Source organism: Notolepis coatsorum, assembly GCF_963971535.1.
Source record: "Notolepis coatsorum genome assembly, chromosome: 4".
Classification (NCBI taxonomy): domain Eukaryota; kingdom Metazoa; phylum Chordata; class Actinopteri; order Aulopiformes; family Paralepididae; genus Notolepis; species Notolepis coatsorum.
In genome coordinates this window covers 92,268,554-92,295,127 of record NC_140168.1, presented here as the reverse complement: position 1 = coordinate 92,295,127, position 26,574 = coordinate 92,268,554, and the positions used below count along the sequence as shown (strand labels likewise).

At 41.5% G+C, this 26,574-nt stretch overlaps 1 protein-coding gene across 1 annotated transcript; it reads right to left on the bottom strand.

Moving 5' to 3' along the window:
* Positions 1-630: 630 nt before the first annotated feature.
* Positions 631-23,952, bottom strand: LOC311226612 (carboxy-terminal kinesin 2-like; the record flags this gene model as incomplete). The annotated part of the gene is made up of 15 exons (XM_084312030.1): positions 631-751; positions 1,038-1,111; positions 2,595-2,734; positions 4,010-4,148; positions 6,438-6,602; positions 8,558-8,755; positions 9,906-9,992; positions 10,654-10,767; positions 11,034-11,222; positions 19,996-20,029; positions 20,624-20,840; positions 22,999-23,052; positions 23,413-23,476; positions 23,764-23,838; positions 23,935-23,952. 15 exons carry the CDS (start codon positions 23,950-23,952, stop codon positions 631-633), a joined length of 1,689 nt encoding a protein of 562 aa, XP_084168156.1.
* Between the last annotated feature and the right edge of the window lie 2,622 nt (positions 23,953-26,574).

Below are 26,574 nucleotides of genomic sequence, written 5' to 3'. Positions count from 1 at the left end.
GACACTTGTTCACCTGTAACAAAATAAAAACACTGTTATTAAAAGGTCAACATCGTAGCTGCAGGTTTCAACAAGTTACATTTAAGACTTTTAATACCTCTTAGAGCAAAAGAATGCCAAATTCACAACTATACAAAAAAAGAAAAGAAAAACTGCAAGACATGGCCAGATTACAAGCTCTGGAATGCATGATGTGACGAATTCTCCATATTAGGGATGTGCATGACAACCAAAATAATTTTTGAATTTTTATTATATTAAATAGTTATTTTCTGCTTCTCAAAGGGTATTGCACATAAATAGGCACTTCAGAATCGGAAGTTCAGATAATCCTTCAGAACGTTGATCAGCTCAGCTGACGGACAATAAATCAAAATGACACCATTCACCATCGTATCCTATAATAACAGCATGGCATTGGCCCATCAACCAGTTTTAATAAAACAGAAACAGTAGCATGTGCATCTTTTAGATAAATTAGGCTGCCTCTAAATATAAAAATGAATTAAGTAAGAAGAATGGTGGTTTGCTTCTCATTTTTTTTAAAGAATTTAAGATAAAAATATTCGACTCAGACATGAAAATCGAATGTGGCGACTGTCAGACTATTCAAAAATTCTAATATTCTAACTAATCCCTACTCCATATTAGAAAGTCAAACTGAAGGTCACTGACGTTGCTGGCAAATCGCAGAGAGTTGACAGTTTCCCCAAAGCTGTCCAGCTCCGGGGAGATGTTGACGAACATCAGCCTGCAGGGGAAATAATAAGTTATTTTTTTTTTAATTATTATTAATTTTACAGCAGTTACAGGGATAAACAAAAACATGCTAAAAATATTACCACCATAAATGTTTAGCCACTGAAGCCGAAATCTGGCTCGGGCGCAAGTTGTCACACTTTAATAACATCCTCCTATATCCAGCCCCTCTGCTAAAGTTACGTCTATGACTCCTGCCCATCCCTAGTATGCATTCATGAGTCAAAATAAATAAAGAGTCCATCAAAACTGAAAGAAGTCAAGTAAGTGAAGCCTACATCTTGCTGTTCCCTCCCAAGCAGCCCTGCAGCAGGTAGGTCAGCTTGCTGCTCCTGTAGGGAATATGGCTATCCTGAAAGACAAGACCACAAACGTAAGACAAACGAAGCACAAAAAAAATTGGTGGCAAATCTAACTAGTTATGAAACGTACTTGTGGATAATTGGATACGTGAATGTTTTAGTTTAAATAAGTGATAGTCTAGGTGTTTATGTAGGCCTGATGACATTATAGGCCTGACGACATGTTCAAGTGAGGATGGTCCGACGAGAGCTTAATGCAACTCAAGTAGAACTACCATGTACATGATCACAGGAGATATACTTTTAACTAGGGATGTCTGATATTATCGGCCGATATTGGCATTAAAATGCGATATCGGAAATTATCGGTATTCAAAAAAGAAACTCATTTATTTAACCTTTATTTACCCAGGCAAGCAAGTAAGAACAAATTCAGATTTTATTTATTGTCAAAAGTATGCAAAGTGTTGTGTTAATTCCACAACAAGAGATATGTAATGTTAATTACCTGAAATTATTCAGTTTTTTTGGGGGGGGGGGGGGAACCCTGCAACCCTGGTTGATATCGGTATCGGAAATTAAGAGTTGGACAATATCGGTATAGGTAAAAAAGCCAATATCGAATATCCCTACTTTTAACCAAAAGGTCATTTGTTGACAGATCAATATGTATAAAGCATGCAATGACTCCATGCATACACAAACACAATCTCCTGCGTTGGTTATTGGGCTGAAGGTAGACTTTTTTTACAACTCATTTTGAGAGACCTAGTCCACAACACTGTGGTTCCGACAGCTGGTTAGAAAACAGGCTGAAGTCCAGGAGGAGGAACCCAGAGTACAGAAAGCTACGGTCCAATCAGGTCGTTCCCGCTGCGCCTCATCATCATCTCCAACCAAATACTGTGGCTCAACTAAGGGTAGTCTTGGATAAATTGAGGAAAATAGACATTGAAATCATAATCATGAATCTCTTCTTACCGAAGAAAATTCTCAATCAGTATCAGAGTACAAGCTCCGATACTAGATTGGCCATGTCATTGGTTATTTTAAAGACGAGGCTGATTATAAATCAGTGCTCTACTCCCAATAAGACAAGAGTTTATTAATAGACTTAGAACAGATTTGGCCAGCGTTTAAATGCTGGGGTAAGGAACTCTCGACCTCAGTACAGGGTTTTAAATGCTGGTGTGGCAGGAACTCTCAACCCCAGTACAGGGCCCCTCAACCTCAGTACAGGGTTTTAAATGATGGGGTAGGACCTCTCGACCTCAGTACAGGGTTTTAAATGCTGGGGTAGGACCTCTCGACCTCAGTACAGGGTTTTAAATGCTGGGGTAGGACCTCTCGACCTCAGTACAGGGTTTTAAATGCTGGTGTGGCAGGAACTCTCGACCCCAGTACAGGACCCCTCAACCTCAGTACAGGGTTTTAAATGCTGGGGTGGCAGGACCTCTCGACCTCAGTACAGGGTTTTAAATGCTGGGGTGGCAGGAACTCTTGACCCCAGTACAGGGCAGGGTGTGGTCTCACCTTGTTGGTCAGGGCATGGATGACCATGCCCAGGTTGGTGAGGGAGCCATTGATGGCCGTCATCTCTTTGAAACGGTCCCCCTGCGACAGACTCTTGTCCACACGCTCACTGCCAGCCAAGTCCACCAGGCACAGAGAGGCTACAAACAGAGCGAGATACAGTGAAAATCATTGATAGCAATAGTTTGGAACAGAATAAAAGGGAAAGCCACTGGGTAGATGCTGTTGTCTAAAGTTACTAAAGCACCAAGAGTGCAAACCCCGTTTAGCCCCAGTGGAAATTAAACACTATGCTCCATTTGTGCCAAGTGGCCATTCCAGCCTGATACTATGGCTGCTTTTATCCAAAGCGACTTACAAGTTATGTACGACAAGTCAGTAGGAAGGGTACAACTCTTATCAGCTGAGTAACCATGTTCATCAAAGTGTTAAGACTTGGGTGCTAGTGTTGAGTGTATGTTAGTATAAGTGCAGAGTGTAAGAGGGTTATTTTTCTCTTCTTCAAAACAGTGAACAGCACAAATGACATGGAATCTGATATTTTCTATTGTGCCACTTTCACTGAATCAGATACAGGTCAGATGTGTTTTAATTAGCTGACCATGTTTACATCCCATCTTCTTTGTTCATTTGCACATGAGTCAGTTCAGGAGCAGTGACCAGTTCACACTGGAATCTGACCCGAGCAATAAATTGAGCACCAAGGCTTGCCATGTGAATGTAGCCCATGACTGTACTTTGACTTTTTTATAAATCCTGTTAATGACATAACATGCGATAATGAGTAACCAGGGCCTTGATGTTTGAATTACGTAGAATATATCTATAATCATTACCTGTAGCAGCACTGTAGTCAAATGAAGGATAAGGCTTGCCACTACTTCTAATCACCTTGAACCATCTGCTCCTCTTTTTAAGCAACTTAAAATACTATCAATCTTTGATATGTATTTATGTTCAACTGCACTTTTAATTTAGATTTATTTCCTATTGTTTTCCATAATTGTTTTCATATCAAACTCCAGTATTCATTCATATCCAACAAGGCAATCAAATAATAATAATTTCTTCCGCACAACATTAGGTCAGTTCAGTATAAGATTTAGAGGTCGTACAATTTAGAATTCAAAACCCTCATCCAACAAAGATTGCTCAGCTTCAACCTCATAAAACCATTAATGTCACTTTGTTTTACAGTTTCATGTTAATTTGTTTAGACTAATATTAATGTTGGTTATTATAATGTTTTATGAACTTATTTCACTTTCCTTTTTTTTTATCCGATAATTTGCGGCCCTGTATAGCGCCGTCTGGGTCTCTTTCCTCTACTCAGCACCTTTATATACAATTTGTCATGGTCAATGTTTTCGATTTACAGTTTTGCTGAAATGGTGCAAAATAAAATAGATACTTACACTTGCACTTGACGTCTCTGCCGACATGCCGCCCCTCGACGTCCAGCTTGAAGATGGAGTGCGAGCGGGAGGAGTGCTGGTTCACGTTGGTCCTCGCTGTGGAGCGGCTCCGATTGGCCAGAGCGATCAGGTTGTACACCTGGCAGACAGGAGGGGGTGAGAAGGACATGTAAAATTTTACTCAAACAGAGTACATTTAACCAACTGAGTAAAATTGTACTCACTTGGGCTCAAATGGACTCAGTTTGAGTAAAATGGACTCAAAACGGATCAATTTATACCCATCTACCTACCTCATACTATAGTCCACCCATATACTTATACTGATTATATATATTAAGGCTGTCAAAGTTAACGCACGATTCCATTGACGCCACTATTTTTTTTAACTCACGATTAACTTTTTTAATCAGTACTAGCAAGGGTGCCCCCAAATATTTCTCTCTACTAGCACAGGCTATTTTTAAGGGCAATATGCTATGCCCTCGTAGCACTGTACAGCCCTGTGATACTATGTTTGTTTCTGACTCAAAGTGTGTGTGAGAGATAGAGAGAGAGAGAGATGAGGAAGGGGTGAGAGAAAGAGCTGGGAGAGTGTGTGTGAGAGAGAGGGGGGGCGGGGGGGGGGGGGGGGGGTGAGTCGCCGTGTGGGTGAATGTAACAAGTTCCTAACATTTTCATTCCCCTATTATTTCATGCACTTTATTCATAGTTTTAAATTATTATTTTCTTTTAAGTTATTTTGTGCATCACTCCGTTTTGAATTTGATGCACATTTGCAATGCATGAGGGTCATCCTTTTGTGTTAAATGGCTGCATAAAGCAAGCATTTGTTGACTCATGTTGATTAGATAAGAAAATAATGCGATTAAATATTTTAATCAATTGACAGCATATAGCACTAATATATATATCCACATCAGTCTGTACATTGCTGCATATAATCCTTTCACCACATCTCTAGATATCTCTTACTAGTTACATTGCTGGCCAGTATGACTTACCAGTGTCTTTATACCTGTACACATTTAATACTACAAATCTGTTGTACATACAGTACATGACATTAGCACCATTACTCAGTAGTACTAATTTGGGTGAAAGAGGATTTTTATTTATTTATTGTAAAGTGCTTTGGATAAATGCACCATCAGTTGAATCACCTGTACATTGTATTCACACTTTACAGTTACATTTGCACTCTGGTTGGATGCTAAACTTATTTTCGTTGTACTGTACTTGTGCTGCACGACGACACTACATTTAATCTCCCCTTTTAGGGAATTATGGCTACAGCTTCTTAGTCAATTAACCTTAACCTAACCTAGCTATATTTTCAGAAAATTCACCTAAAAATAAATACCTACCTAAGTAAATGGAAGATTGCTCCACTTCTATAAGGTCAATTTGCATGTTCTTGGCATCTAAGGACCTCAGGGAATGTAATTCCCAGTGTCAGAAATATTGCATCTGGTTCATTACAATTTACTCAAGCCTATATTAACAAGGAGAATATACATTTTCTTTTTCCCCCCTCTCATCTTTGACACCATGCTAACATTGACCAGATGTGAAAAAGACGCCACTGACTGAGCTCATTCAGCACCTTCTTGAGATCAGGTGTACAAAGAAATATAAATAAAGGGCAGATGATTTTGTAGATACGTGCTGAATTTTGCCATCCGGACACATGCAATTTGAAGTATGAAGTCTTCCATTTACTTATGTATAGGGCTTAAAATCATTGGTAAACAAATTTAGTGCTGAAAATACACACGTTTATTGCCGTTTTGACAGAGTTACGCAACATTAAATACGTTCCGTATTGATCGATTTATGGCGCGATATGAATCTCTGCCCTGTACCGGGCCTGTTGGGCTTAATTGGTAATTTCTTGAAAAGGGAGCATGTAGGAAAGACAATTTTACAAGCTTGTCGATCAATGGACTCAAAATTATTTCTTTATGGAGGACAGCCCTAATCAAAATACACACAATGTACTAAATCTGGATAATGGTCCATGGTATAAAAATACAAACATACCAATTAGGGTACCTCTTGTGTATACCATTTAATTATATAATAATATTGTTTACAATTTCTCTCTCATATTCAGAGTTAATTATATAGTTTCATTTTTTCCTAATTTTATGTTTTTCTACCATTACCCTTCCCATACCGCCCCTACTGCCATGATGCCAGAATTTCCCCAAGGGGATCAATAAAGAATATTTATATACGCCTCAAGTTTCCTGGGTTAACCCTTTCACTGCGACAATACACAGGTTAACCCTTTCACGGCCGCACTACCAAACTGTTAACCCTTTACCATCACACTACCAACGGTAGTGTGATAGTAAAGGGTTAACCTTCTGTAGTGTGGCAGTGTAAGGATTAACCGGTCCTTCATCCTCCGAGATCCGTGTACCTGGTCCTCTGTGGTGACGCTCCTGTAGTCGAGGTTGGTCACGGAGATCTCGTTGGTGACGGACTTGCGGATCTCACACTCGGGCCTCTCCTTGGCCTTGCCGGTGTAGAGGAGGTCGCGGAGGGCTTCGTTATAGATCTCCACAAAGCTGGCAGTGAAGCGGTACTGAAGACGACAACATGGGGGACAGTTACAAAAACAATAATGAAAAGGCTGGGCGATTTTTTTTTTGAAAACTAGAAACGCCAAGGAAATCATTCAAATAACCTTTGTTTTTATTTGACACAAATCAAACCAAGATGAATTTCCCTATTGGGATTGAAGTGCAAACCTAACTTTCACCAATCTTCACTTGATTAGTGCAATAACTTGCTTTTTCACAAAACTTTACTTAAAAAAATTAAAAGATGCCTCTTGATCATCAAACAAGAATGAATTTCCCTATTGGGATTAATAAAGTGCAAATCTAACTTTCACCAAACATCACTTTTTGTAAAATAAAGGACTCTCGATTATTTTAGAAAATCGATCACCCAGCCCTAACGAAAAGTAGTCTGGTCTTTTACACATCTTATTTACATTTAAGGTGATCTGGGATCAGTGATTGTGACAAAGTCAACCAGCTCCAACGATCCATCCAAGATAGTTAGTCTTCACTTGGAAAGGCTTCATAAATTACTGGCCCATGAGAGCGTTGTAGAGGACCGTTATAGTCAAATTACCTTTGGAAATATATAAATAGCCCTACAACCCAATATATATAGTATGCCCTACAACCATCCAATATTAATATCTATATAATCATCATCTAGCCATGTAGGTGACAATATTTTATATAGGATGAGAAGCAAGCCACAGATTATATATATCCCTACAACCAGCAACCAAATTAACAGCATCTATAAATTCCATGAATGACTTAAACGAGTGTACAATAAACTGTTATTTACTGTGTTGGCCCTGAATTCTGATGTGTTCATTCAGGGCATGCCATACATTCTTGTGGACCTATACAAGGGAGACAAGAGTTGGTGCTCTCTAACAGGTGGTCTTAAAGACCTAACCAGCTCATCAACTGACCTCCCAGCGCTGCTCCTCCAGGTAGTCTTAAAGACCTAACCAGCTCCTCAACTGACCTCCGAGCCCTGCTCCTCCAGGTAGTCTTAAAGACCTAACCAGCTCCTCAACTGACCTCCGAGCCCTGCTCCTCCAGGTGGTCTTAAAGACCTACCCAGCACTGCTCCTCCAGGTGGTCTTAAATACCTAACCAGCTCATCAACTGACCTCCGAGCGCTGCTCCTCCAGGTGGTCTTAAAGACCTAACCAGCTCCTCAACTGACCTCCGAGCCCTGCTCCTCCAGGTGGTCTTAAAGACCTACCCAGCACTGCTCCTCCAGGTGGTCTTAAATACCTAACCAGCTCATCAACTGACCTCCCAGCGCTGCTCCTCCAGGTGGTCTTAAATACCTAACCAGCTCATCAACTGACCTCCCAGCACTGCTCCTCCAGGTGGTCTTAAAGACCTAACCAGCTCCTCAACTGACCTCCCAGCCCTGCTCCTCCAGGTGGTCTTAAAGACCTACCCAGCACTGCTCCTCCAGGTGGTCTTAAAGACCTAACCAGCTCATCAACCGACCTCCCAGCCCTGCTCCTCCAGGTGGTCTTAAAGACCTAACCAGCTCATCAACTGACCTCCCAGCGCTGCTCCTCCAGGTAGTCTTAAAGACCTAACCAGCTCATCAACTGACCTCCCAGCACTGCTCCTCCAGGTGGTCTTAAAGACCTAACCAGCTCCTCAACTGACCTCCCAGCCCTGCTCCTCCAGGTGGTCTTAAAGACCTACCCAGCACTGCTCCTCCAGGTGGTCTTAAAGACCTAACCAGCTCATCAACCGACCTCCCAGCCCTGCTCCTCCAGGTGGTCTTAAAGACCTAACCAGCTCATCAACTGACCTCCCAGCGCTGCTCCTCCAGGTAGTCTTAAAGACCTAACCAGCTCCTCAACTGACCTCCCAGCCCTGCTCCTCCAGGTGGTCTTAAAGACCTAACCAGCTCCTCAACTGACCTCCCAGCGCTGCTCCTCCAGGTGGTCTTAAAGACCTAACCAGCTCCTCAACTGACCTCCCAGCCCTGCTCCTCGAGGCTCCGGGCCACCTTGAAGACCTGCCGCACGGCTCTGGGGATGACTCCTCTGGTCTCGTCCGCCTCGCCTCCCTCCATGGTGAAGGTCTTCCCGCTGCCCGTCGGACCGTAAGCGAAGCAGCAAACATTGTAGCCATCCAGCACCGACTGCACCAGCTGAGATATCTCCTCAAATACCTGAGGGAATGGAGCAGAAAACAAGAGATCTCCTCAAACACCTGAGGGAACGGAGCAGAATACAGCCGAGAGAATAGAGATCTCCTCAAACACCTGAGGGAACGGAGCAGAATACAGCCGAGAGAATAGAGATCTCCTCAAACACCTGAGGGAACGGAGCAGAATACAGCCGAGAGAATAGAGATCTCCTCAAACACCTGAGGGAACGGAGCAGAATACAGCCGAGAGAATAGAGATCTCCTCAAACACCTGAGGGAACGGAGCAGAATACAGCCGAGAGAATAGAGATCTCCTCAAACACCTGAGGGAACGGAGCAGAATACAGCCGAGAGAATAGAGATCTCCTCAAACACCTGAGGGAACGGAGCAGAATACAGCCGAGAGAATAGAGATCTCCTCAAACACCTGAGGGAACGGAGCAGAATACAGCCGAGAGAATAGAGATCTCCTCAAACACCTGAGGGAACGGAGCAGAATACAGCCGAGAGAATAGAGATCTCCTCAAACACCTGAGGGAACGGAGCATTGGCCTATTAGTCATCGTGGTTTCATTAGAGATGTCTGCATCAATAGTCTATGAACGCTACATGAAGTGGGCGACATGTTGGCACAATTTGGAACTGCAAACAAACAAAACCCGCTATTTTAACTTTTAGTAAGTCTAAACTAGTTTAACACAACAAAGTGTTCACAATTCGCTGTGATGCTCCACAGCCGACTAGCGTTTCTTCCTGCAACAACTCACGCCTCGCAGGATTTCAGAGTAAGATTTGTTTCAGTGGCACAAACGAGCACTTGGTGATAAGTACTTGAGTAATGGATTACTCGCCCAACCCTAGTATATAGCCTAGCAAATGGGTGGAGATAGGAAAATAAAATTGTTGATATACATAATTCATAAATGAAAAATGTTGATATATACACAATTCATAATTTTTTTTGCTAGAGTTTATTTCCCATTAATAAACCCAACAGGATATAACCTAATTACATGGTTAAACACAAAAAACACAGATTAAGGGCTTTAAAGAGTTGGAATGTGTGATGTCATTATGATACACACTCCAGGAAGTATTAAATGCAGCTCAATGAAATTATGAAAATGAAGAAGAAATGTATATTATGGTCTTGATAAGTCATGTGTGTGTACCTCCTGCTGGGAAGCCGTGGGGCTGAACACCCGGTCAAAGCTGAAGCTGTAGCTCTTCTGGGTGTCTCCTGTCCGGCCCACGTGAGACTGAGGAGGAGACGGGGAAGATGAGGCTTCAAATGGAAATCACCACATGCCAGATAATGCACACATGAACACCACCCTTTATTTATTATCTCCGATTAAACTACCCATATAACTCTGTATGATAGCATGTACAATAGTGCTGTATACACACTATATATATACCACATATCATCTGCCCTTTGTTAATTTGCTTAGATTTTTACTTCATCTCAAGAGGGCGCTGGACGAGCTCAGTGGCAATTTTTTACTTTTAATGTTAGCATGGTGTTATTCACCGTCAAAGATGAAAAAAATGTATTTATATTCTCCTTTGGTTCATTACAATTTACTGAAGCATAGTAACAGACTCAATATTTCTGACACTGGGAATACATTCCCCGAGGTCCATAGATACCAAAAACATGCAAATGGAGTGGAACAATCTTCAATTTACTTGGGTATGTACTTTTAGGCAATTATTTTATTAAGAGGTTACTACAACTCTGTACATACATCCGATTAGCACTATTACTCTGTAGTACCAATGTATATATTGTATAACCAGTTTGATCATCTGTACATTGTATATTACTATTGCACATTTGTACTCTTTTCATTTGTTCTCTGCGTTGTACTGCATGACGACAATACATTTGAAGCGCTGGCCAGGGTAGAGACTCACCTCCTCAGTCTTGGCCAGTGTCAGGGCCTTGTTGTCATGGACAGGCAGCTGGATGTGGTCCATCTGACCCCCGGCCGTTGGGGGGCGCACTCTGCAAAAGACCCTGATGTTTCCCTGCAGGGGACAAGAGACCTGGTTAGTCAGGGGCCGGGCACCCGTTTGGTTGTTGAAAACATATGGGGAGGGGGAAACTGGACTACCGGGGGGGGGGAAACTACCAGTTATTTTTTTTAACGACACATCCGCGACCCACTCAAAATGGCCCTGCGACCCACCAGTTGAGAACCACTTCTTTAACACCATATTTGATCCATTTATTACCAAAAGATTTACACTACCCCGCTACCTCATTTTGTACAGTGTTAGTCTTGTGAACCTGCCTTGAGCTCCTGGACGGTGTTGTGGAGGAAGCGGCGTGCCATCTCACTGGTGAGGATCTCATCGCTCAGCTGGGTGATCGTGTCCCTCTGGTGGGCCATCGTGTCCTCCATGGAACAGACCACCGCCTTCGTGTCGGCCAGAGTGGCCTGGCAGTCCGACAAGGTCGAGCTCTGAACAGACATCCGGGTCTGGAGGGAGAGATGGGGGTCCCTTAAGATTTTTTTACAATTTCTTAACTCTGTATAAAATATTGTAATTGGATCATTTGCGTGAATCATGTTCTGGGAGATTTAAACAGCCGGTTTAAACAGCCGGTTAAAATACACGTTTCCGACGGAGTCTTCATGCTTTCGAAACCAATAAAAACCATGTTTCCTAGGATGTTCGTAAACAAATAAAGCCAGACTTGACTTTTTTATTACCATCATTATTATTAGTGATGGGTACAACAGTCCAGACTGAAAAGGACAGAATAGAACAGGGTATTTGCGGATTTCAACAAGTTAAATGTAAGAATTGTAATACCTTTTTAATACCACAGAGAGTTAAATGGAATACCAATTGCACAACATTACGAATACCTTTAAAGGCCTTAAATTGAGAATTATAAATGCAATACTTTAATACACCGCAGACAGCCAGACACCCTGCAACACAATGCATCCTATATGTTGTGCTGTAAGCAAGTCATCGGCTCAATTTGAATAGGAGCATTAGTTTATAAATAACACGTTTCAGCACAGAAATTCATGTGAACACAGGGAACACATGAATAGCCACATGGAATAGGACAGATAAGGACAAGTATGTACCTTGACATGTTGGAGCTCTGTCTCCAGGCTGTCTATTAGGGTCTGAAGGACCCGGTGTTGCTCCCTCAGGCCAATAGTACCCAGCTGCAGCTCCGGAGACCAGCGCTTACAAGCCCCGCACATACAAGCCCGCACATAGCAACCCCTCGCTTCCATTGGCTGATTTTGGTCACGTGATTTTGGGTCACGTTGCACGTTGCACTGCGGGATTGATTGATTGATTGATTGAAAACTTTATTAACAGATTGCCGTATGATTTGGGTCACGTTGCACTGCGGGATTGATTGATTGATTGATTGATTGATTGATTGATTCATTGATTCATTGATTCATTGATTGATTGATTGAAAACTTTATTAACAGATTGATTGATTGATTGAAAACTTTATTAACAGATTGCCGAATGGGTACACGTGACCACAGGCCCTGATTGATTGATTGAAAACTTTATTAACAGATTGTAGAATGGGTACACGTGACCTGACCGATTGATTGATTGATTGATTGATTGAAAACTTTATTAACAGATTGCAGAATGGGTACAGTGACCGATTGATTGATTGATTGATTGATTGATTGATTGATTGATTGATTGAAAACTTTATTAACAGATTGCAGAATGCAGTACAGCTCAATACACACAATTGTTAAGGGGATGCAGACCATGCAGTACTGTTACATTTGTGACATACAGTAAATATATACAAGGGGGAGGGAACTGTACATTTATGATGAATTGAAAATGGGGGACCCTGATGTAAACAAGACGGAAGTCTTTCTCTGGTCTGCATCCCCTTAACAATTGTGTGTATTGAGCTGTACTGCAGATATATTTCAATTGCCTTACTTATTTACATAAGTATTATAGGCCTACAGCAGTATTGTACAGACAGTCTGTGTGAAGTCTGTGTGGTTATCCAGCTGCACAAAGGCAGAGCAAGAGGCTCTACAGAGGGTGGTGATGATAAAGCCATGATAAAGACCTTCAATCAGCTGAAGGGGAATCCCTCCAAGCTGCTGTCAGCGCTACACACCTTCGGCCGCTCTGGTATCAGCCATGCATCAAAACGTGCACACGCACTCAGGCGAGTCGCTAACCGTGCTGGGCCAAGTATAGCGGCTCAACCCACCTCTGTTGCCCGTCGTAAAATGAAGCTCGGGGGTCGACGACGGCTCGCTGCGGGGAGGCCGAAGAAAAGTGTGGTGAGCACAGACCATCGCTATAGTTTCCCAACAGGAGTAAAGTCTGGAACGCACCACAGCCTGTCACAAGCAGTAGAGATGTGTCGTAGCAATCCGAAGTGACATTGACCACCAATATAGCATGTACATAAAGACCCAGTGCCTCATCCGTAGCTAATATTGCACTACCACAGGACCTAGCATGTCCTACCATGCTCTGTAAATAACTTATGTACATATACCGATATGCCCTACTCTGTTTACTTGTTTTATTGCACAATGTCGTTCTATTGGATTCTATTATATGTTATTACTATTGTATTATGCACATCTTTGCGGGCACGACCACCCGCATTTAATTTTTTTTTTTTTTTTGATATTTTTTGCACAAATCTCTCCAATATTCAAAACATCTCTTTCCACATCACCATATGCAACTTCCAAGATTTGCCTTTTTCTTTTTTGTAAGAACATACAAAACATGTAAAGGACTCATACAAATACATTAACAACTCAAGTTCAAGTTCAAGTTCTTTAATAGTTGTCATACAGAAGTACAGAATACTTTCATACAAAATGCTTCTTACTGTTACTATCTTGTCTAGCACAGTCTCTGGAGCGTATCAAATAACATAATAACATAATATAGCATGAATTTAGAAGAAGAAAATGAGGTCACAGTGTTCGGTAAGCGTCCCAGACACATGTAGGTGTGCATGATAGCATGCATGCATGTGTGTCTCCAACATATGTATGTGGGTACGTGTATTGATTGATTGATTGATTGAATTGATTGATTGATTGATTGAAAAGTTTATTAACAGATTGCAGAATGGGTACAACTGACATGGAAAATAAAAAAGACTTACGAAAAAAAGAAAAATACTATACTATACATTGTGCGTATACATCCCTGATATATATACTTTGCATGTAGACCGATCTACCTGCGAGCAGGTATGTGCTGCATCCTCTATCGGGATGCCACCCTTCTCCATATTGCATGTGAGAGAAAGCGTCCCAGACACATGTAGGTGTGCATGATAGCATGCATGCATGTGTGTCTCCAACATATGTATGTGGGTACGTGTATTGATTGATTGATTGATTGAATTGATTGATTGATTGATTGAAAAGTTTATTAACAGATTGCAGAATGGGTACAGTACAGTACATCTCAATACATACAATTGTTAAGGGGATGCAGACCAGAGAAAGACTTTCATCTTGTTTACATCAGGGTCCCCCATTTTCAATTCATCATAACATATATGACATACATGACATACAGATAGACAGTACTGCTACATCTATACATTTATGACATATCAGATTTGCAAATACAGTACTGTTTGTGATACAAAAGTGTCCAGAAAAGGAGTGTATATACATTTGGCGTAGAAACTGTACATTGGAGGAGGTTGGTGGGGTGGGGTTGGGTGGGTTGGGTGAGGGCTGTGTACGTAAGCATGTGTACATGCCTCACATGTGTGTGTGTGTGCATCTTCCAGGTATGCGACTGTACTCCTATCTCTTGTGTGTGTCTCGTATCCATGTGTGCCTCCGCCCCCTATGTGAGTGTATATCTCAGGTGTGCATATATATGTGCGTCTCAGCTACGTATGTGTGTGTCTCCTATGTACATGTATATCCCCCATATGTGTCAGTGAGAGCCTATACCTCAACTATGTGTATATGTAGGTGTGTGTATGCCTATTTCCTATAAGTGAGTATGTGCATGTATGTGTGCCCCTGACATGTATAACTTAGCCTTGTGCATATGAGTGTGTGTAAACCTATTATGTACACATACGAATATGTGTATCCTAGATACTTGTATGCGGCTAAACATGCACATATGAGAGTGTGATAGAGACAGTGACCATTCCATAGATATACCATCCGGACATAAAATCCATGTACATACATATATAACACATTATAAAGTACAAGTACCATCAGATCAGATCCCCTTTTTCATATTCATCCTTGATATCATTGTAACCCCACCTTAATCATTTGTCCCCAGACCGTTCAGTCAGGTGTAGAAAACTGTCCCATAAACGTGTATGCAAATAAACAACTTGTGACAAATAAAACTCTTGACTTGACCACCAGCCTCTCTATCTAAATGTTATATTGTTAACTGTCTAGTTAGGCATTAACTGTGTTAATCTAAATGTTATATTGTTAACTGTCTAGTTAAGGCATTAACTGGGTTAATTAATCTAAATGTTATATTGTTAACTGTCTAGTTAAGGCATTAACTGGGTTAAGTGGGGAGTGCGTCATGGTACAGTTTCAGTAAGTGGGGAGTGTAAACAAGTTGAACGCGTCACGTGAAATAACGTTACGTGAATAAACATATAACGTTACAATGTACAGTTTCTGACAGCTGGCTGTGTTGTGAAATGTGCATAACGTTATGAATAAACCGCGAAGTCACGCGAAATAACGTTATAAACGCGAATCTGGTAGTATATTTATTTGTATCTTCTTGAGATGATAACATTAACATCCGCATTTTACCGCATGGCGAGCTAAACCAATCAGAGAGGGGCTTCGCTCAACCAATCAAAGAGGGGGCTGCAGAAATGGAGCCCAACCAATCAGAGAGGCGTCTGCAGAACTTCAGCCATTGGGTGGGACCCAAATCACGTCACCAAAATCAGCCAATGGAAGCGAGGGGTTGCTATGTGCGGTGCTTGTATGTGCGGGGCTTGTAAGCGCTGGTCTCCGGAGCTGCAGCTGGAAGCATCTCCCTCAGGCTGGCCTTGCCTCGCTGAAGCTCCTCCCTTTCCCCGGTCACCTGCTGCAGCTGCTCCCTCACTCCAATAGTATCCAGCTGCAGACCTTCAGACCAGCGCTTACAAGCCCCGCACATACAAGCACCGCACATAGCAACCCCTCGCTTCCATTGGCTGATTTTGGTGACGTGATTTTGGGTCACGTTGCACGTTGCACTGCGGGATTGATTGATTGATTGATTGAAAACTTTATGGTGACGTGATTTTGGGTCACGTTGCACGTTGCACTGCGGGATTGATTGATTGATTGATTGAAAACTTTATTAACAGATTGCCGTATGATTTGGGTCACGTTGCACTGCGGGATTGATTGATTGATTGATTCATTGATTCATTGATTGATTGATTGATTGATTGAAAACTTTATTAACAGATTGATTGATTGATTGAAAACTTTATTAACAGATTGCCGAATGGGTACACGTGACCACAGGCCCTGATTGATTGATTGAAAACTTTATTAACAGATTGTAGAATGGGTACACGTGACCTGACCGATTGATTGATTGATTGATTGATTGAAAACTTTATTAACAGATTGCAGAATGGGTACAGTGACCGATTGATTGATTGATTGATTGATTGATTGATTGATTGATTGATTGAAAACTTTATTAACAGATTGCAGAATGCAGTACAGCTCAATACACACAATTGTTAAGGGGATGCAGACCATGCAGTACTGTTACATTTGTGACATACAGTAAATATATACAAGGGGGAGGGAACTGTACATTTATGATGAATTGAAAATGGGGGACCCTGATGTAAACAAGACGGAAGTCTTTCTCTGGTCTGCATCCCCTTAACAATTGTGTGTATTGAGCTGTACTGCAGATATATTTCAATTGCCTTACTTATTTACATAAGTATTATAGGCCTACAGCAGTATTGTACAGACAGTCTGTGTGAAGTCTGTGTGGTTATCCAGCTGCACAAAGGCAGAGCAAGAGGCTCTACAGAGGGTGGTGAAGGCGGCAGGCAGGATTGTCGGGACTCCTCTATCAAACATCACCTCCGTCTTCACCTCCCGCTGCCTCCACCGCTCCAAGTGTATCATCAAGGACCAGTCTCACCCAGCACATCACCTCTTTCAGCTCCTTCCCTCAGGGAGGAGATACCGGTCCATACATGCCAAGAGTTAAAGATTTAAGAACAGCTTTTTCCCCCAAGCAGTCAGACTGTTAAACGCTCATTGACTGTCCCCTCACGTGCACCATGCACTTACCTGGACTTGATAATCACTGTTACCACTCATCATGCACTTTATTTAAAATATTCTGTTATGTACAGTGTTATATGTGTTTCATGTATGTATATATTGTACTACGGTCTGTGGGAGCTCCCCTGAAATTTCACTCACGGTCATATAAGAGTTTTAATGTAGAAGGTTTTATTAATGAAATGTTGGGTATAAACTGGGAGGAGGTATGTTGTGAGGATGACCCAGAGGTTGCACTGGACTTATTTATGTCAGAAACAAATCAGCCCCATGGATAGATAGTAGCTTTTAATGAATTTTAATGAATGAGAGAGACATACTGTAGCCAAAAAAGCATCAGTGTGTTCCAGTTCTGCAGATGACAGACAAAAGTACCGTTCCTTACGTAATCAAGTCACAAAGTTAAATAAGGTGAGAAAAAGGGAATATTTTAAACCATGGTTATATGATGTGAGAAATGATGGTAAAAATCTATGGAATGTTTTAAATCAAATTATGGGTAGAAAATCCAATGTCTGTACACCTTTTGTTGAGTCATATGGAATTGTCCTAACCAAACCATGTGATATTGCCAACCATTTTAATGATTTTTATGCAAGTAAGATATCTCAGCTCAGGCAGGGAATGCACATCTCAAACAATACAAAATCAAATGACATAATTAAGAATATCATAATGAAAGATAAAGGGTGTACATTTGATTTTCAACAGGTTGAGGTTAGTGATATTGAAAGGTTACTCCAGGCTCTACCTGACAGCAAGTTAGCTGGCACAGACAACTTGGATAGTAAATTATTGAGAATTACTGCTACGATCATAGCAAGTCCAGTGTCATATTATTAATAGATGTATACAAGTGGGACTATGTCCAAAGATATGGAAGGAGGCTAAGGTTACTCCTTTACCCAAAGACTCCAAATCAGTTTTTAATGAGGGCAACTCCAGACCTAATATAGAAAATGTAATGTACATATACGTTGTATACATCTATTAATAATATGACACTGGACTTGCTATGATCGTAGCAGTAATTCTCAATAATTTACTATCCAAGTTGTCTGTGCCAGCTAACTTGCTGTCAGGTAGAGCCTGGAGTAACCTTTCAATATCACTAACCTCAACCTGTTGAAAATCAAATGTACACCCTTTATCTTTCATTATGATATTCTTAATTATGTCATTTGATTTTGTATTGTTTGAGATGTGCATTCCCTGCCTGAGCTGAGATATCTTACTTGCATAAAAATCATTAAAATGGTTGGCAATATCACATGGTTTGGTTAGGACAATTCCATATGACTCAACAAAAGGTGTACAGACATTGGATTTTCTACCCATAATTTGATTTAAAACATTCCATAGATTTTTACCATCATTTCTCACATCATATAACCATGGTTTAAAATATTCCCTTTTTCTCACCTTATTTAACTTTGTGACTTGATTACGTAAGGAACGGTACTTTTGTCTGTCATCTGCAGAACTGGAACACACTGATGCTTTTTTGGCTACAGTATGTCTCTCATTCATTAAAAGCTACTATCTATCCATGGGGCTGATTTGTTTCTGACATAAATAAGTCCAGTGCAACCTCTGGGTCATCCTCACAACATACCTCCTCCCAGTTTATACCCAACATTTCATTAATAAAACCTTCTACATTAAAACTCTTATATGACCGTGAGTGAAATTTCAGGGGAGCTCCCACAGACCGTAGTACAATATATACATACATGAAACACATATAACACTGTACATAACAGAATATTTTAAATAAAGTGCATGATGAGTGGTAACAGTGATTATCAAGTCCAGGTAAGTGCATGGTGCACGTGAGGGGACAGTCAATGAGCGTTTAACAGTCTGACTGCTTGGGGGAAAAAGCTGTTCTTAAATCTTTAACTCTTGGCATGTATGGACCGGTATCTCCTCCCTGAGGGAAGGAGCTGAAAGAGGTGATGTGCTGGGTGAGACTGGTCCTTGATGATACACTTGGAGCGGTGGAGGCAGCGGGAGGTGAAGACGGAGGTGATGTTTGATAGAGGAGTCCCGACAATCCTGCCTGCCGCCTTCACCACCCTCTGTAGAGCCTCTTGCTCTGCCTTTGTGCAGCTGGATAACCACACAGACTTCACACAGACTGTCTGTACAATACTGCTGTAGGCCTATAATACTTATGTAAATAAGTAAGGCAATTGAAATATATCTGCAGTACAGCTCAATACACACAATTGTTAAGGGGATGCAGACCAGAGAAAGACTTCCGTCTTGTTTACATCAGGGTCCCCCATTTTCAATTCATCATAAATGTACAGTTCCCTCCCCCTTGTATATATTTACTGTATGTCACAAATGTAACAGTACTGCATGGTCTGCATCCCCTTAACAATTGTGTGTATTGAGCTGTACTGCATTCTGCAATCTGTTAATAAAGTTTTCAATCAATCAATCGGTCAGGTCACGTGTACCCATTCTACAATCTGTTAATAAAGTTTTCAATCAATCAATCAGGGCCTGTGGTCACGTGTACCCATTCGGCAATCTGTTAATAAAGTTTTCAATCAAATCAATCAATCAATCAGTTAATAAAGTTTTCAATCAATCAATCAATCAATCAATGAATCAATGAATCAATCAATCAATCAATCCCGCAGTGCAACGTGACCCAAATCATACGGCAATCTGTTAATAAAGTTTTCAATCAATCAATCAATCAATCCCGCAGTGCAACGTGCAACGTGACCCAAAATCACGTCACCATAAAGTTTTCAATCAATCAATCAATCAATCAATCCCGCAGTGCAACGTGCAACGTGACCCAAAATCACGTCACCAAAATCAGCCAATGGAAGCGAGGGGTTGCTATGTGCGGTGCTTGTATGTGCGGGGCTTGTAAGCGCTGGTCTGAAGGTCTGCAGCTGGAAGCATCTCCCCTCACCCCCAACAGAGACTGTAGCTCCTCCTCTTTGTGACTGAAAGAGGACAAGGACCACACCAGCTGCCGTTAACAGATTATCCCTATCTTCGCACAAACGCCAACCGCCGTTATCGTTTGGATAATGCTAAGCTAGCAGACGTTTCACACCCAACAGGTATACTATCCATGCTCCATCGCTCCCTGCAACTATTCACACCTCGCAGGATTTCAGAGAGTTTTCCGTTTCACACAAACCGGTACTTGGTGGTAACTAAATCTAAAAAAAAATATTTAAAGAATAGAGCACCCTCAAAAACCACTTAAGTTACGTTGAAACTGAGCCCCATTAAGTAATCGATTATTCACACCCATCCCTAATATATTTACTAGTTACGCTGCTGGTCAGTATGACTTACTACCATAGTGTCTTTATTTATACATATTAATACTACAACTGTAAATACATCAGATTAGCACCAATTTATATATTTTATACTCAGTTTAATCACCTGTACATTCTATATTACTATTGCACTTTACGGTTACATTTGCACTCTGGTTGGATGCCACACTTTGTTGTTGTACTGCTGTATAATGATAATACATGTGAATCTAATGTGAAAATAAACTACAAAATGCAGATGTTTACCCAAGTTGGGTCTGGAGTAGTTTAACATCTAGCTCCGTTTTGATGACCATCTGCAAGGTCTGGGCCGTAGAAGCCATCAGCTTCTCGTTCGCCTCCGTGAGAGAGCCCATTTTCCCCTTGTAGGTCCGGATCTTCAGCTCCATGTCTGTGACCTTGCCCTTCAGGTCCCAGGATGGCCTGCGGGTGGCCCCCCCGGCCGCACCACCAACACCCGTGGCTGAAGATAAATTACACCATCCCATCAATTAATTAGGGTTGAACAATTAATCTGAATCTCATCTAAACCACAAAATGGCCCTAGTGCAATCGCCAAATGGTACATGTGTAAATTCTGTGCTGTAGATGATCCAGCCTACAAATGTCTTCTACAGATTAACCTCTTAACATGCAACGGCCTGGCCCCTCTTGAGGACGATTTGCACACTGGCACGACGTGCCACTTTGCCGACCTCTAGCGGCTCGGGTGTGCATATTTTTAATACAATATATAGATCGAATTAAATCCCCATTTGTTGCCCGTCGATTGCCAAAATCCGTTAAGCGGTTCTCGAGTTACATGCCGATATGAGAGGTGTGCGCCGAAGTACACGGCAGACTATTTTTTCAAATACCACTCCCGAGCCTCTGCCGATCATTTGGCGATCTTGAAAATTATTGGACAGGGTTGTAACTATAGGGATGGGCATGAGTAATCGATTGACAGATTACTCACGGCTATGAGAAAATGCGATCTTTCAGCCAACAACAGCCAGCCAGCTACTGCACTATGAACTGCCAGCCAGCTAGCTACCCGAATCCACAACAGCCAGCCGTACAAAATAGTCTCAGCCAACAATCACGATTTGTACAGTTAGTTAGCTCCACTCCATTCCGAATTAAGGTAACCAGCCAGCATAGCCCGTATTAGTTAGCTACAGTTGCTAGGTAGCCAACAGCTGCAAAAACCAAACGCCAATGATGTTATGATCAGTAGCTAGCCAGCTAGATAACATTAGACAATGCTGTGTATTAAACTAAAGTGAAAGTTTACTGGGCCATTTTGTTTAATGCTTCAGTGATGTTGTATTGTGGTACCATTGACGGCATTTCATAACCAATATGCCAGTCAAGGTACCACACTATCTTCAGAGCGAATGTTGACAGATGGGTCTGTGAGGGGGAGGGGCAATGAGGGCACTGCGAGCAGCGTGTGTGCGTCAACAACTTGCTGTAGGAGGAGAGAAGACAAGAGTAATCTATCACTACTCGAGTACATCATGCGATCAACTGGATATTTTTTTTAATAAAATGCCCATCCCTAGTTGTAACCAATGAGTCTGGAATCAGAGATCTAGGTGAAAAGTCATGAGCGCAAACGGGAAGAGAAATTTCCGCAGAATGCATTAGAGTCAATGAGGAAAACGTTTTCTGCAGCCTAGTTTTTTTATAACCAAAATCGCTCCCAATCACTCATTTCCGAACAGACTTATAAAATTTTTACATGTACTACACAAGACTTCGGGCTATGGACCCAGTGTGTTTTCAGAAATACCACCAACTACTACAGAAAGACATGAGTAACAAGTTTTTCTACAACTCAAGTTCAGACCTATGTTACTCTAAAAGTGACAAAGACAGTCCTACAGAGTTACCATCAAGTCTGATGGAAAGAGCGTCCAGCTCACTTGTGTTATAAGTAGGGCTGCAATGATTAGTCTACATAATTGACGACGATCATACAAACTCGTCGACGCAGATTTTATTTTTTTTGCACTACCCATCTTTGTGAAAGTAGCTTCTCAGCTCTGGTCCAGCTGAAGACAAAGCAGAGGAACAGATTGGACATTGAGCATGACCTCAGAGTTGCTTTGTCTACCATCACCCCAGACTTTGAGACTCTTGTCAGGAGCAAACAACTTCCCCAGTTATCCCATTAGTTCACTGGGATGTTAAGCTAAGAAGGATATTTTATTTATTATTATTTCATTGTGTTTTTAGCCCTAGTTGCACTTTTGTTGCAACCCCACCAGTTATCCCATTAGTTCCCCCAAACTTACTGTCGGTCTGTTATGTTAAGCTAAGAAGTCTGCCAAGAGCCGCACCCACAGGAAGCAGAGATGGAGGGTGTGACAGAAATCGACAGATAGTCGACTACCAAAATAATCGTTAAGTTGCAGCCCTAGTTCTAAGCAAAGTAGACACGCATAATAGTTATCCTTCTGTGACCAGGACATCTGGGTCACACGTTTCAGTAGGGGTGGGAGAAATCATTGATTCGTGTAATAATTGTGATTGGGCCCGCTCACTATAATCTACATGAACAAAACCAGGGACGGATGTGGAACCCGACCCGCCACACATTCAAAACATTACACAAGAGTCTGATGTCATCTCACCCCCGGAAGGACCGGCAACGACGGCAGCAGCGCGTGGAGGCCGGACCGGCTTGGCTACACGAGACAAGGAGAGGAGAGGAGTTCACATTTCTGTTCACAAGTTGTACTGCAAGACAGAGGAAATCAAGACACGCCGAGTGGTTCTTTGTGCACAACAACCTGGGTCTACGACTACGTCGACAAAGCACACAAAGAGTGCTGGTCTTGGGTCAGTGCACAGGGGAAATTCACGACATGACCGTAGTTAAGGTAACAAGGTTGGAAGTTGGAACCAACTCTAGATCAGCACTCGCAGTAAGAATGTGATGTCCAAAATCTCAATTCTCTGGCTTCACAGCATCAAAACAAGCAGAAGAGAACTAAGGGAAAGACGAAGGAACTCAAAATAGTTGAGAAAATCTTAGGTTGACTTACAAATACGCGGCTTGTTAGACGCCACAGGGGCGACACTGGCTGTAGGCTCCTTGCGCATCCTCTTCTGCAGAAACAAAATTAAAACAGTTTTGAACAATACAGCAGCAATAGATTTTATATGCCATGTGATTTGATGTGCTTATTTCTGTAGTACACTCGACTTGACCGTAGATGGAAACCCCAGTTGCCTTTATAGTTTAAATAAAGGTTTGATAAGATAAGATATAGTAATAACATAACTGGTACTAGATACATTATGGTGGAATCCATGTATGACGACTTTAACAGATATAAAAAGTCCCCACACAGGTGTTTGTACGTCTATATATTATAGTCTCACTCCCAACTAACATTAGCTGGTTGGGGGTCAGTGTTGGTGGCCACCAGGGTCCTTTTGGCAGACATGACAGGTAACCGGGACACGTTCTGGAAAGAGAAAAACAAACTCTTAGCCTTGACACGTACACGGCCATTTCATTTTTTACGTTCACTTTTCTATAGCGCATATAAAAATGAGCTCACCTCCTTAACGTTGCTCATCTTGAAGAGTAGTCAATCGTCAAAAATAGAACAGGTATGGAGGTGATGTCTGCATGTACATACACAGAGACCAAATGCATTAACCGTACTGACCTGAATCAATTGAAACAGTATAGGTTGAAGTTTTGTTCGAAAGGGCTAAGACTGTACTAGTCAGCACAATCTACAGACCACCAGAACAGAGTGGCTTTTATGATACACTGGATGGGTGTTTAGCTGGGGTTGAAGATGTAGAAAAAATTCTGATGGGGACTGGAACACGGATATGCGCCGAAAAGAAGCACCCGTTTCCAAGTCCTTCAGCAGGTTGTGATCTGCACTGTTGTCAAGAGTGTGTGATTCAACACAAACCACCAGATCTCCTCTCTGGTAAGCAAGAATACCCTGAAGACTAACAGGAGCACTCATTCAAGGGTATGACTATGCTTGCACCTCAAAGGCACAAAACAAAGACTACAAACATCACAAAACAAACAGGTCAGACTACTGCTTGACCTTAATCCTAGAACCCACCTCACCCCTGCCCATTTCGACATCCTAGGATGGCTTAGAGTAGACGACAGAGTACAGCAGCTTGCAATGGGCCTCGTCTACAAGATACACTACCAAGATTACCCATGTCCCAAATGTCATTACCACGACACCAGAGGGAGCTCCACAAATCATGTTCAACCCAGATTCTGCTCAAACAAGGGACTAAACACGTTTCGTAATTATGCCACATCAATGTGAAACGCCCTACCCACAGCTGTAAAGGAATGTGATTCACTACCCACTTTCAAAACCACTCTCAAGGAGCACTGCAATTCGGAGACCGCTATTCGAAACTGGCCCCCGTAAATGTCCAAACCCAGTTTCTGAAACAAGTGACAACGTGAGATATTAATCACTGGGCATTTAGTTTCATAACACGAGTGGCCAATAGTAACGTACGGGTAAATAAGATTAGATTCAAATGTATTGTCATCACACAGTACAACGAAAACACGTTCAGCATCTTGGGACCAAGTAAGGTAATCCAATGTTACCCTCCACCGCCCACCCCCTACCAACCTCATCCAATGTACAGTTACCCTCCACCTACCAACCTCATCCAATGTACAGTTTCTTCGTCAAATGTATATACTCAAATGTGTAGATGTAGCAGTACTGTCTATCTGTATGTCATGCATGTCCTGATGAATTGAAAATGGGAGTCCCTGATTGTAAACAAGACGAAAGTCTTTCTCTGGTCTGCATCCCCTTAACAATTGTGTGTATTGAGCTGTACTGTACCGGGGAAAGGTGCATGTATGGATGCAATACATCTTGATTATGCCAATAACAGTAACAACCTAATAAACCAAGGTCCTAAACATTATGCCAATAGCAGTAACCATACCACAAATTAAACAAGAGGGGAAAAAATAAATTTGGAAGAGGATAATTGTAAATGTTTAAGGACCTTCTTTTTTTTCATTACAGCCCTAACAAATATATGTATTAAAAATATCCCTCGTCTAATAGATATCCTGACCCATTTTAAGTGAAACATAAAAACATTTTCTAAGATGGCACTTGGTGAGGGGTTCAATAAGCCTCCTTGGGACTGTATACAGGAGCAGCCTTCACATGAGAGAAAGTGACATCGCACACATTAACATGAAGGCGCTGGGAGCGAGTTAGCAAGGCATTAAGGTGCTGTAAGTGGTATTTATTTTGTCATGTTAAAATAGCTCTACAATCCAACAGCCATCACTTACAGATGTTGGTAAGTAAGATGGCTCTCCCAGTCCCACCTGTTCTGCAGTAAGAATAAAATAAATGTTATGGTATCCCATCCCAACATCACCTATAGTCAGGATATAACTCTACACTGCAAAATGGTCCAATAATCTGTAAAATAATCTGTCAATGCAGTTAGCAAATTTGTCTTTGAAAGATTCTTATAAATAAAAAATATCTAGGATCCTCCTGATAGAATACAGGAAGGGATATTCCGAAAAAAAAGTCTGGTTACTGGAGGGAGGGACTGGGAGACCCATGCTACTGAACAAACAATCAGTGATGGCCATCAGAATGTAGAGCCATTTAACACATTTTAACTAAATAAATACCCTTTGATGATGGCTTTACTATTAATATTAGGTATTGGAATAGACTTAAATATAAACACATTTCAAACCTGTTCAGATAGTTGGCCCTCTTCAGTTGATGGGGAATTAAGTTGCAGCAAAACAACCTACTGCAAGAGTGGAACACAGACATGTTTGTATTCCTTACATAATATGGTAAGTTTATTCACTTTTACTAGACATTCCTTTTTAAGTATTTTTAGTTACAATTAGCCTCCAAACAGATGCTAAAAATCAGGCTACAAACACTAGCATGTTACAGACACTAGTTAACCAGGGATGCTCGATATTGGCTTTTTTACCGATACCGATATTGTCCAACTCTTAATTTTCCGATACCGATATATGCAGGGTTCCCCCCCCCCCCCCCCCCCTAAAAAATGAATAATTTCAGGTAATTAACATTACATATAACATTACCTTTGACAATAAATAAAATCAGAATTTGTTCTTACTTGCTTGCCTGGGTAAAAAAAGGTTATAGAAATGTAAAAATTGATTTCCGATA